General features: G+C 42.5%; 1 protein-coding gene across 1 annotated transcript in view; it reads right to left on the bottom strand.

Annotated features, from left to right (window-relative positions):
- Positions 1 to 13,408, bottom strand: part of malrd1 (MAM and LDL receptor class A domain containing 1) — a 75,966-nt gene that overhangs the window by 50,892 nt on the left and 11,666 nt on the right. Inside the window, exons 12-20 of the mRNA XM_036518173.1 lie at positions 12,206 to 12,625; positions 11,000 to 11,137; positions 10,021 to 10,173; positions 8,286 to 8,391; positions 7,381 to 7,748; positions 6,554 to 6,984; positions 1,458 to 1,545; positions 988 to 1,167; positions 273 to 432 (exon numbers count right to left, since the gene is read on the bottom strand). Of these exons, the coding sequence (XP_036374066.1) occupies positions 273 to 432; positions 988 to 1,167; positions 1,458 to 1,545; positions 6,554 to 6,984; positions 7,381 to 7,748; positions 8,286 to 8,391; positions 10,021 to 10,173; positions 11,000 to 11,137; positions 12,206 to 12,625 (2,044 nt within the window). The remainder of the gene's footprint in view (positions 1 to 272; positions 433 to 987; positions 1,168 to 1,457; positions 1,546 to 6,553; positions 6,985 to 7,380; positions 7,749 to 8,285; positions 8,392 to 10,020; positions 10,174 to 10,999; positions 11,138 to 12,205; positions 12,626 to 13,408) is intronic.

Raw genomic sequence — 13,408 nt, 5'->3', positions numbered from 1 at the left:
TTTGCTAGCTATGAACGTGTGCAGTGAAGGAGCATCACTCAGCTTGCTGGCGGTAGTTTTGCCAGTGGTGAGAGATGGAGTCTGTGAGAGAGGGACCCTGTTTTGCTCAGGATCATGATGCTATCCTGACCGTCAAATTGAGAGGCTTCCATCCATACCCTTGCAATCTAAGCGAAGAGGTTAGCATGTTGATGACGGGTTGGAAGATATCTGTGGGTAGCTGTGGGCAGATGCAGGAGGTGAATGAAATTGGCTGTGTCAATGCCACTCACTGAGTGTGGTCTGTTGCGGGCCGGTGGTATTCCTCTCCATGGTGGATAGATTTGCCCTGTCCTGTGAACCAGCGGAAGGCGTGGCCCGGGAGGGAAGGGGAGGACCAGTTCTGGTACCAGCCACACTTGTTGCCCCCTTCAAAATCACACACCTCACTCACTGTGGAAGAACAGGAGAAAACGCATTACTAAATTCAAATGCCCCTCCTTCAGCTGTTAGCACATGATAATACTGTGGATTATGACTTAGTTTCCACTCCTGTAGCTCAGTCACACCACAAACCCAGACAACCAAAGAAGACTTGATTTGGTCTTGTTTGTTTATTTTATTTGTTCAGAATTTTTCTTCATTTTCTTTGTAACATTTGGAGGTTTTTTTGGGAGGCAGGGGTCTTCTCAGTGGCAAAACTTGTATGCTATTTTTATTATGTTGTTTAAACATTATCTTACTATATGTACCTGTCTGGTTTCCTTTAGGACATCTCTCATGAATTGTTTATAAGAATGTGATCTGTGAAGTGCTCTGTGAATTCTTTTGGTGAGAGCGCTACATCAAATAAAAGTGATTTTGATTGAAGCAGTTCAGTAAATGAAATGAAAACATCAAAAAGCGAGCATGACTGAGAGGGATAAAGAGACAGAGAGAGAGAGAGACGGGTTCTGTTCTCTCGGGTATAAAGAGATAGAGGATGAGCTGAAAGCAGTTGCTGCCTACCACAGTAGAGTTCATCAGATCCCTCAGAACAGTCCTGACGGAAGTCACATCTCTTCTTCCAGTCCACGCACTCCCCTGACACACCGCAAACCATCTCTCCTTCCAAGCAGCTGTTGGGGAATATCGTGGGTGGGGTGACGACTCCCGGCGGAGTCGTGGGGACCTCTGATGGAAGATCCCCTGAAATGCACAACACAGAGTAGGGGACAGGGATGGGTCAGAGTATACAGTAGTGCCATTCTGAACACGTGCAGCACCATATAATCCTTTATCATATGAATGAATGAATGTAGAAATAATCCTTAACAACTGTGACTTAAGTGGAAAACACAAAATTAGTGTGATCACAAGTAGTAGTAATTACAAGGGTATCTTGAAATGACCTAGATTACCTTTTACTCTCAAAATCAATTGTCACATCAAATAATGGTCTTTATGTTATGAGAAGGAGATGGAAATGTCATCGTTACCATCATAAGGGACACAATCCAGGAAGGACAAATCGTCGATGGCAATATCTCCGTTGAAGTCATCCCCCACTGTTCCCTCCACCAAAACCTGTACCCAGGGATGACATCATGTCAGCCGGGCTGACACTCTACTGACCCTTGTCACAGTGCAACTGCAAATCACATGTACTGAGGAGGCTAATGACAATGGTCTAGACAAGATATGGCTTAAAGTTCATTGGTGACCACTTGATTTGTGATGGTTAGCTGAAGGACATGAGATTCATGAGCAGATGTCAAAAACACCAAATGATGATGTCTAACCCTGTTCATCTTAACTTCACATAAATTTTGTTATTCTTCCGTTAAGGCATGCTCCTGTCAGTCTGTATTTAACAGTAATCCATCGTAAATGGCAGTGAGCTCCACGTATTCACACTTTCTTATTTTTCTGACCACAGTTAATTTTATTATTGTTGTTTCCCTTTGCAGGATTGGCTCTCAGAAGGTGCGGATCGGTGTGTAATAATTCAGACACTGACAGAAATGCAGCACTGCACTTTAACCAATTTGTCTGTAAATGACCCCAAAATACTTTGATCTTGTTGACTCAGCAGATGCAAGGAGAGGAAATGGAAACTGCTCTGGTGAACAAAATCCAGGCGGCTAGCAAAGGAGAACTGGCTGCCCAAGCCAGGAGTACAGTTGAATCACCTGGGTACAGTCACAGAACAACAGATGTGATAGGTCTCTCTGTATTTTAAGGGGGACACATCTGAATATTCAATTATATGGCTTGGAAGCTGAGATTAGCAACTCGGATGTACATCAGCCAGTCAGTCCATCAGTCCGTCAGCCAGTCAGTCAGTCAGTCAGTCTTTAAAACAAACTATTAATCAATCAAACAATCAATCAATCACAACTCATCAACTCCATCCTATGTATGCCTAATAGCATATTCTACCCTGTCGCTGCAGCTAGTCCAGGATGCTGCAGCTTGTCTAGTCTTCAACGCACCAAGATATTTACATGTCTCCCCTCTCCTCTATTCACTCCACTGGCTACCAATTGATACTTGTATCAGGTTTAAAATCCGAGTGCTGAGATACCACGTAGCCAAAGGAACATCTCCTCTGCACCTACAATTGCTTGTCCCACTCTACAACCAAGACAGATTGCTCCACTTGGCTACCTTCAGTTGCCTGACTGCACCACCCATTTGAGGTCATGCCACCTGGTCCTGCCTTTTCGCTATTCCGGCTCCATGAGGTTGAGTTGCCTAAACCAGTCAGGACTGTGGAGGCATACTCTGAAAACCCACGTTCTCATGCAGTTTCTCATGGAACATTAGTCCTATCTCTACATCCAACACTGCACTTCTATTCCAGGACATAACAAATGTAATATGCCTAGCAACATTGAGGTGTACGCAGGCTGAGCATTGGCTTAGCATTGAACTTCAGGTTGCATTACTGTTTACTCTGTTTTGTTGCCTGTGGTTACCCTTTGTTATCTGCAGTGATGTTGCTTGCCACAATTTCCCTGCAAGTCATTTTGGAAAAAAGCGCCTGCCAGCCAAATGAATATATGTAAATGTAAACAACACGAATAAGTAATAGAATATTATGTTGAGAAATAAATTTGAGAAAAAAAAAATAATTCAAAGTAAAACAGCTATATATAATATATAACATTTTACAGCACCATGTAATATTAATGATAGCGAGAATTTAAATGATACATGCATTACACCCGAAAGATGTACAAATTCTGTGTTCGCGGACATAGGTGGTCTGTCTTGTTATTTCTGAGAGAGCCTTTTCACCAGCAGCAGCTCTCTGTCTCCCCTCCTCTCACACATCCAGTAGAGAGCATCTTCAAAAGCCACCATGCCCTGAGAGGGGAGCACCATTAGCACTAATGAGTGTCAGCACCTGCCCTGCCACAGTCTAAAGACAGCAAGTTAGGTGTTCCCAACATACTTCACACGGCCCTTTGGGCTGTGGGGTTAAGTGGGCACTGTAAGCGAATGCACTGTCCAATCGAATGAAAGGGAAAAAAGCAATGTCCTTTTCTGTCCCGATTAGCTCTATGTGTTTGTCAGTCTTTGCTAACCTGACAGCTAATCCTGTTTTGTATTCATGTTATATTCATATCCATTCAGGCCCCCAAACAATAGATATATTAAATATTCAAAATGTGTTTTTGCCCGAATCAAGTTTGCTGTATTCTAAACAATTTGTTGTTCAGACAGGGAGGAAATCATTTGCTATTGCTTTTAACTGTCCTTGAAAATGCTCTTTCATTACTCTGTAATGAGGAAAAAAAACAAATAATTTTGTTGGCCAAAATGTGGTTTTGGTCTCTGTGTGAGAAGACTACAACCCTTGGACTGCATTTTATCTCACTAGTGACATTTATTCCCTAACAACATTGGACTTTAAAAGATATTATTGGCTTTTTTGAGACAGTCAGAAGTTTTTCAAGAGCTCACATGCGTTTCTATGGCCACACATTGTCTCCAGCTGTAACTTGGGAATTATCCCAATTAACCTCCAACAGTTGCAAAAATTATTCTATTTGAAGCCTACTTTTCTAAGTGAACCTTGCAATTTAAGCGCTGTCACACACTACAAAGGTCCAGCCCCATGAGTCTAGATAGATACTAGATAGATCAAGACCAGACAGATACAGAGCAGGGGGAGGTAATGCACTTTCTTTGCTGTGTAAGTTGCCTTTGAACACTCAAAGAAGGAAAGCCACAGTGAGGAAAGGCAAAGGGCAAAAGAAAGCAGAGCACTCTCAAATGCAGAGAAGCTGGAGTGCTTAAAATGTTCAGTTAAATCATCGGTCAGCAGTTATATTATTTTTTATTACCCACATCTGCACATGAGGCACACCGGTAAATGAACTCTGTACCCCCAACAAAAGCAAGACAGAAGTTTGTGCTTATTTTTTCCCTGTTGCTGTTACTCGGGAAAGTATTTGAATATAATGCAGATATGACCATTTGGACATCCATAGGCTTCTCTCAGTTACAATTTATCATGTCACATCATAGGCAACTCTCTTGGATTTTCTTCCAAAGCATCCTCAGAGACTGTTGCCTCAGCCGTAATCCTGTTGATGTGAATTTGGGATATTTTTATTTCAAACAGGATAATCTACCGAGGGACAAGTGCAAACAGAGCCAGGCTTAGTCCCAAGCGCTCTCTGCTTTTCATCTCAACCATTAATACATTTGTTTGCCTCATTAATGGGACAGACACTGACTGAGAGGCATTCAAATAAAACTTCTTGGCAAAATTTTTCATTTAGCGAAATGTAATTAAGATGTTGGATTTTTTTTTCACTCAAACACAGCTCTTTTAATCTGAACAAACATTAATGTTCTGGACATTCACAGAGGACTCAGTACACAACAAAAGGTATTATTCAAGTATAGCCAGAATTACTAATAAAGTAATTCTAAAAACATTCTTCATGACTGTCCACCTTTGCCTTTGCCTATTCTGTGTCTGACACCAGCTAGTCACCAGCAGCAATGGACCTCTGCCATCAAATGGAGAACACTGAATCACAGCACTGCAGCAGAACACACGGCCTGAACTGATTTGAATTTCTGACATATCAGTGTTCTAAAGAGAGAGGAGAAATCCCTAACAAGCTGACTAATTATGCATTTCCAAAAACTGTGGGTTCTTTGATATTCACAAAGGTCATTAATATACATTTGGACTCAGTAATTTAACTAAGAATACTCAAATAGACAGACTTCATCCAGTGTAATCAAATCAATAACCCTGCAGAGAATGTGGGCCCTCGGCTCCCAGTGAAACAGAGCATGTGGGTGTGAGCATGAGGAAAAAAGCATGCTATTCTGGGGAATTCACCAAACAAAGAAAAAGGGTTTTTTTGTACTAAGCACAACGAAATTATAAATTAATGTTACGCTATATTTGCACAAATTTTATCTGATACATCAACTGCTGACCAGGTGCCAGACTGGGTAATGATCGCTTACAGGCCTGGAGAGAGTCATACATTTGCACACATTTCATAATAAACATTTACAGATTCATTCATTTTTTCATTGTTTTTCATTCTTCATCTTTTTCTTCTTGTTCTTCTTGTTGTTGATGTTGTTGTTGTTCTTCTTCTTCTTATTATTATTATTATTATTATTATCATTATTAGTACTGTTGATCGTTAGATAAACAATTAATCACAAAATAAGATAACGTACCCAAACCACAGGATAAATTTAAGTCATAAAAATATCAATATAACCCATACTGCACCACATTTCTGCTTTGAAGGTGCTTTACTTCACACTGAGGCTGGTTTTCTGCAGCCCTCACTGGAAAGTGAATCAGAACCTCATTATCACAGTGAAATTCCTCCGTGGGGTCCTGCTCAACAGCCTGTCCAGCTTTTTAGAGCAGTAAATTCTGAATCATAACATGTACATGGCAATGGTTCTAGCCTCTGTATTTCAGCTCAGAAAAAATCCCTACCTTGTTCCTGCGCACTGTGAGACAGAATGGTGTGTTATGGGTTTTTGTTGAAGTAAAGAAAATGATGATTCATGGCCATTTTACATCTGAAATGCATGATTATTTTGGACAATGTAAAGAGGCCTCACATCAAGTTGAATAGCTGACAAGAAGAATTCTGAAGGATATGAAAGCCCTGTGCACTGAACAGTGAAATGGCTGCGAGAGAAAGCTGTGGACACTGTCTAAATCCCCCTCATATAAAATACAATAAAAAGCAGGTGGTCAGCATTCATAAAGCTAAGTGAACTCACTCTCTCTTCCTATACTGTCTTTCTTTTGGATGGTATTTAAGCATGCCTCTTTGCTTTACAGTAAAAATGCAGCACCAAGCAGAATGAGACTTCTAATTAAGGAAAATTTGCTCTGAAAGAAGCCGAGTTGAAGGTAGTATGATTACATGATAGGATTAGAGGAAAACAGACTGAGCAATTCTCTTTGTCATCCTCCTCCTCATCATCATCATCATCATCATCATCATCATCATAATCATCACCATGGTTATTGTTAATGTAATCTGTAGTATCATCAGTGAAGTACCATGACTGACTGGAGCCCTACCTGGAATGGCCGGTTGCTGCTGAGAAAGAGTATCTTCCTGTGCCACAGGTTGCCCTGATCCCCATAGCGCGCCCACAGCAGCTGGCCCCTGCTGCTGGCGGTGGTCCTCAGGTACACAGCCAGGCTGAAGACGTGCGTGCCAAACATGTGGTAGTGGAAGCGGAAGAGGCAGGGGTGGCTGCCTGGGTCACGCCACGTGGTGGGCTGGAAGCTCCGGCTCACCAGCACCGCCGTGTCCTTGAACTCCTGCGGGGCGGAGGCCTCGATGAACAGGTAGTGCCCGTTCACGTTGCCCAGGGTGTGGTCCTTCCAAGGCCCTGTGTTGAGGGTTGGGGTGGGGCCCTGGATCCTGGTCCAGTCGAAGACGTCGTCCTGCTTGTCCTGGGTCCAGTCGCAGAGGCCTTCCTCAAAGTTGCACATCAACTCTGGGGCTGCAGCCAGGAAAGTAAGCAAGAGCCAAAATGGCGTCAAAAGGCTCGTTTTTCCAGTCTCAGGTAAGGAAAGCTACTAATTCAACCTCATAAGCTTTGTTAGGGCGGCACACCGCGCAACTGCACAGTGTGTTTCACATCAATATAAATGCTAGCACTTGCTGATACAGGTTTTGAATGGGAATTGTGCTGGTTGTTCGTCCACAGGTTAACTTGTGGTAGGGTTTGAATGGTCTTATACTCACACTCACTGGTCTGTGAGTGTTGTTTACCTGGTCTGACACTGTTGCTCATTTAACTTGAATAGATACGGATAGATTGTCCTGGATGTCGCTCTGAATAATAAGAGCATCTGCTAAATGCATGCAATGTAAATGAGAGGAAGCACGTGCTCACAGCAGCCCTCCTCATCCGAGCCGTCCCCGCAGTCGTCCACCAGGTCGCAGCGCAGCAGCCGATCGATGCAAGCCCGGCTCCTCTTGCAGTGGAAGTGGTCGTGGCCGTGGCAGTGGGCGGCCGGCGGGGGCAGGGAGCAGTTGTGGAAGGTGATGTCATCCAGGGCGGATACGCCATCGAAGAAGCCCAGGCTGAGCTTGGCAAGGGAGATCTGGAAGGGCTGGGTGATCCGGCCCAGCTGCACCGTCACCTGGTGCCAGCGGTCGCCTTGGTTGTAGAGCGTGCGCCACAGCACCGTGATGTTCTCTACGCCGTCGATGCGCAGGTACATGTCCGCCGCACCCACAGAGTGCCCGTAGTTGTAATGCCTGGAACGGAAATCGAGCCTACTGCATCCATCTCCCTTTCTAACTGACCGTGTGGGTCCTCTTAGCTCATGGAAGCATGAATAATTTATGTTTAGTGAGAGGTTTACAGTCCTGAATTATTCATAATTTGAATTTATTTGCTGTAATATGCAGACTGCGGGTCCCGCTGTTGTCACAATTAAATTGCAAATGATACACTGCATATGGGCGAGAATAAAAGCAAACTTATTACAACCACTTTCAAACATCATCAACATCTGCCAAGGCCTGGGGAAGTCTGCCAGGTTATGTCCCCTTCAGATTTACCTGATGTGAAAGGTGCACCATCCAAAACTGGTCACTGACAGTGCTAACCATGACAATACATCATTTCAATGTCAACACCTGAAAAGTGAGGCTGAGTTGAGAGAAAATGAGAAATGATGGGACTTAATTCAATCCATGGTTAATGTGTATGTTTAAGGTTTATCAACCTGACCACATATTTCAGTGGTAAATTCAAATGCAACTTTGAACAAGAAGTAGGCATTTCCTCACCAGAATGTCATGGTACAGCCAGAAGCTGACTGCTGATATTTGGGACCACGGAGGAAGGCTTTCTGAGAGAGGCTGCTGCTGTTCTTTAACACAAACATGAAATGACCTGCACAGACAGAGAGAGAGAGAGAGTGAAAAAAATCGAATAAACTTCAGAAATACTACCGGTATTAAAAATAGCAATAATTCAAACAATCCAGTGAGGTATTTCATTTTAATAACAGGCTTGAGAGGCGTTGAATTGCATCCATCATTCAAGCAGCTGAGATCATTTCCCCAGTCCCTGCTCTTTACTGAAATGCCAGGCAGAGTTCTTAAGTTCTTGATTCAATCTGTGTGGGGTTTTATTTTATTTCTTGCGGCTTGCATAAAGCCATTTTCTATCCGTCCTCAAAGCTTTTTTACCCTCAATCTTTTTTTCAAGCCTCTGAGGTAATTCCACACAATACGCTGCTTTCACACCGTGTGGAGCATAAATGCAAATACAGCAATTAAGAAACTGCGACAAAGACAGTCATTTCAGTAACCTCTATCCGGCACGCTCCCCTCTGACATTAGCAACAAAAGCTGCATCCAGCTATTTAAGCCATACAGACTGTACCACCTCCTTGGTTATATGAATGAATAAGCACTCACATCGCCACTCAACATACATACACTGAGCTCTAATGACTACTTAGCAGTTCTCAGGTTTTGGCAAGGTTGGTATGGTTTCTCTACGGATGTTTCCCTAAGCACATATGCTATCTAAATACTTAATCAATAGATCCTTCTGCATGCCTTTTTCATATTGTCATTAATGAGGCAACTCAGTGGACAAGAGCTCAAAGGGGAATGAGTGACAAAAACACTCCATTTTGGGACATGGAGTGAGCTTGTTTATCCATGACAATAGACTTCCCAACCATAGATTATCATCCAAGTAAATATGATGTAATAGTTACACACTGTTAAATTTACCTAGCTAGCTAGCAAGCTTCATTAGTTTGAATTGGGCATGTTTGAATATTCCATCCGAAACAAGCGAACAGCCAATTTACTACATAACTGCTATGGATCTCCACAAGTCTGCAAAACTCTGTCCTTTACAACGATTATTGTCATCTGAGATAAGCAACAAACAAACTGGAATTGGCTGAAACTGTGAAATGACCTCCACCCACCTTGTTATAGCATTCATGTCTTTAAGACTGTGTGTGCAGGAATGTGAAATGAAACAAACAAAAGATTCAAGATGGTTTAACATGTGGAAGAAGGGGGTTTTGATTTCTCTGGACAATACCTCTTTAAAGAATCAGAATCAGACTTTATTGGCAAAGTGTGCTTTTATCACATAAGGAATTTGACTCTGGTTCCAATGTCTCTTGTAGTGCTACTGTACCGAAGCGGCCAACCGTGGCACCATTTTGATATCTTTTGCCATCATCATACCATTCCTCATCAACAAACCCCGCCCTCTGATAGCTTCATGACTGAAGGCGAAATATAACACAAAGCATTACAGGAAATCTGCTTTGGAATGAATGCCCTCAGTAATGACTTGTTGGATCAAGTACATCGGGTGTGCCATAGCACTCCTTAGAAGGCTAGGATAAGGCTTGTCATTAAGCCTCTGGTCATATCAATCAGATAAGGCAATATATTGCGTAATGATATATTAGTAATATAGTATAGTAATATATTGCCTGGTTTAGGGTGCTGCATCACCCAGGTCCAAAGGTGAGAGCCTGCTGACCTTCAGAGGTGTTGGTGGTGTGGTCCTGTGGTGGAACCTGGTCCAGGAAGTCCACAGGCACCGCTGCAGCAGAGCTCCAGATCCAGTCAAACCCGTCCCCCTGAGCAAACTCATACCAGCCGCAAGAGTCCCACTCAAAGTCACAGCGCACCGCTGCAGCGGGAACAATGTGACACTGCTGTTAAACCACACTCTGAACAACGGAAAATGAAAGCAAGGCCCAACTTAAAAGTAACTACACATTTTTTTTTTCAGATTCCTACCCTGATAATTACATGCTGTGTCAGTATCATCAATAGAGCTGCTCAGGTATTCAAAAAAGCTTTTTCTTGCTGCACTGTATGCAGATGATGTTTACACATGCAGCTCTCTCAGGTTTCAAGGGCCTTCTTTTGCTTTTATCATAAGAGCACAAAGGTAACAATGACTTAGGCCTTAATGATTGTGTAATTCTTATTGCTGAATAAGTACTGGATCATCACTTTCATTTATTGCACTGCTAGGCTCTGTAATGGGTTTCTCCCTTTGTGATAATGTCTCTGCCGTTTAGGTGGAGCACAGATAATGAGCCGTGCACAGTAGAGATCTGGATAATGATTTTGCCAGGAAACTAAATACAGAAGCTTGAAATTATATTGACAGCATAAAACACAGATATTGGGATGAGGTAATCATAAAGAGGAAAGCTTGCTGGGAATACTGCAAAGCTCTTGTGGACATTTCTTATGAAAGATAGAAAACTATGCCATCATAACAGAATCTGGTACATAATACTTTACCCACGGCAACAGAGTGACTCCCTCTGACCAGATCCAATTAATTTGAAATGATTTGATTCTAATGAGGTCCACTGTAATTATTCTGTTAAACTGTCATATACACATCATCTGTCAAGTTAAGTGAATAAACAGCTCAACAAATTGCCCTTTCATCAAAAGCAAAACACTGACGCGTTTGGGGTGTGCTGTGCTGTACTCACGGCACTCAGCCTCATCTTCCCCGCCGGGACAGTGCGCGGTGAAGTCACACACTTTGCTCTGATCAATACACTCCCCGCTCTGACAGAGGAAGGAGGGGGGTCGACACAGAGGGTGTGGGGGCGTCACAATGTCGTTTGCTGAAAAAGAGAAAAAAAAACAAATGCATCCCTTACATAGCAGATCATGAGTTTTCTGGAGGCAAATGATATTTCACTAATGGCAAACAAACCTACACAGTGCCGCATCATCACACTCTATGCACCTGAGCTAGGCAAGAGAGCTGGGAAAAGGCCCAGAACTGGAGACTCTATCACAACCCTCTTTTTAAAATGTCTGAACTTGTCGGAAATAACGTTGACCTTATCTTGCAATATTCAGCAAGTGTCAAACCTCACACCTTGCAAAGAGGCAATGCACAATGTTTGGTTATTTATTGAATGACGGGAACATTCAGTATGTAAGAGACTCCAATCCACCTGCTCCTTCTGGTGGGTTTAATAAAGGGCAGTGTTATTGCGAGAAACATTGTCTCATACTACAACGAGGGATTTAATAGCCGTTCATGAAACTTATAGCAATACTTTTTTATTGACATTTATTAAATTCCCCTTCAGGGAAATCAAACAGTTTATTCAAGATCTATTTCTTCTTTTTGTGGAACTTTGCCAATATTACTAATATTTACTTATTTGCTAATCTAAATTCAGTCAGACACAAACAATTAAACTAAAATGAGATCAACAGAAAACACCAATACTCCATCATGTAACCAAATTACACTTCTATCATACTGTCATATGCGAATAAAATTTAAATAATGGTCTCCTTCCCTGACAAGTGCCTACAGAGTTCATCCAGTATGATCAGATCCATACATTTTAACTTATGTTAACCAATGCATCAATTTCTGTGTTATACACAGTATGAGTCAAATATAATACAGTAAGTTTCAAAACAATCCTAGCATTTTTATCCTTTCAGCAATGACAGATTTGTCTTTGTGACCAAGCATTACTGCACTAAAACATATAAATGTAATGTCCTAAAGCACAGGTAAATCATAGGTATTTACTCTGCTGTAAAAAAATATATTTTGGCCTGGTCAGCGTTTACCCCCCTGTCTCAATTCATCTATCTGTCCAAACAAATACAGAGATCAGTAAATACACAAAGTTATTTTAATCTACCTTGTATGATTCTCCAACTGGCACTCTCCCTGAAGGTTTTACTGCCATCATCCTTGGCAACAAAGATGTTCTCATCCACTCTGTGAATGTAGTGACCTGGCAGGCCAACAGCTTCCATGGCCGTGAAGCCAGGCAACCATTTGTCTTTGGTCAGCCAAAAGGAGGCTCTCAATGAGTCAGCTCCAAGGGTTGGAATCTCCCCCACAGACACCCTGCCAGGGCCATAGAGGGAGTGGCAGAGATAGAGAGAGCTGCTCACTGTCCACTGAAGCGAGACAGAGCCGACGAGGCCCTGGTACAGGCCCGGGGTTATGAGACTGAATATGGCCGCCGGCTCATTGATGACACTGGCCACACGGGCCCACCCCTCACTGTCCACTGTCATGCCCCACTGATCAGAAAGGGAGTCTTTGCTCAGGAGAACCACAGGTCCATGTTCTGGGAGAAAAAAGGCAAAATATAAAACATTAGTGAGTGGGTGAGATGTTCATTCACAGGCATTTCTGTTAGTATGTGATGTAAAATGTACTCATGCACGCATAAACGCAGATAAATGCATACACGCAAACACACACACACGTGCACACACATAAGCGCACATGTGCACGCACATACACAGACAAAATCTGATATTGATATAATTCATATAGAGCCCACAATAACACAGCAAATGATCATGACAATAGTGGATGGTTCATGAAATGATCAATGATCTACTGAATGATCAACCGATCAACCAGCCTACAGGAGAAGAACACAGCACAGACCACCAGGCGAGCTGCACACTTCTCAACTGCCAACAGGCAGTGTTTTTTTTTTTATTCTGAAAGAGGTGAAACAGCATTGATGTATCCCTCATGTAAAGCCTAATAAATCTTATCTCATGGGTGGGATCACCGAGGGAAGACGCGTCCCAAGAAAATCTATTCAGTGCCCCGCTGTGTTCTTTTCTATGGATAGAAAATCTTTGGACTGATTGGAGAGTCCAGACAAACAACTGTGGGTATTATTCAACTGAGGCTGAGTGATTCGTCTGCCACAGTGTGTTTGGAATGCATCGTGTTCGGCTGCAGGTGCTAGGACTCAGAACATTAGGTGAAAAGCACTGTGAACCTTTCTGCAGTTCACATCATCCTAAAGGCATCATGAATAAAAGAAAAGGATAACTGTACTTTTTTGTCTGTACTTTTTATGTACAGTTGGTATTTAATTGGACAGTGC

Source organism: Megalops cyprinoides, chromosome 2, assembly GCF_013368585.1.
Source record: "Megalops cyprinoides isolate fMegCyp1 chromosome 2, fMegCyp1.pri, whole genome shotgun sequence".
Classification (NCBI taxonomy): domain Eukaryota; kingdom Metazoa; phylum Chordata; class Actinopteri; order Elopiformes; family Megalopidae; genus Megalops; species Megalops cyprinoides.
The sequence above is the reverse complement of the archived record's forward strand: the minus strand, read 5'-3'. Positions and strand labels throughout refer to the sequence as shown.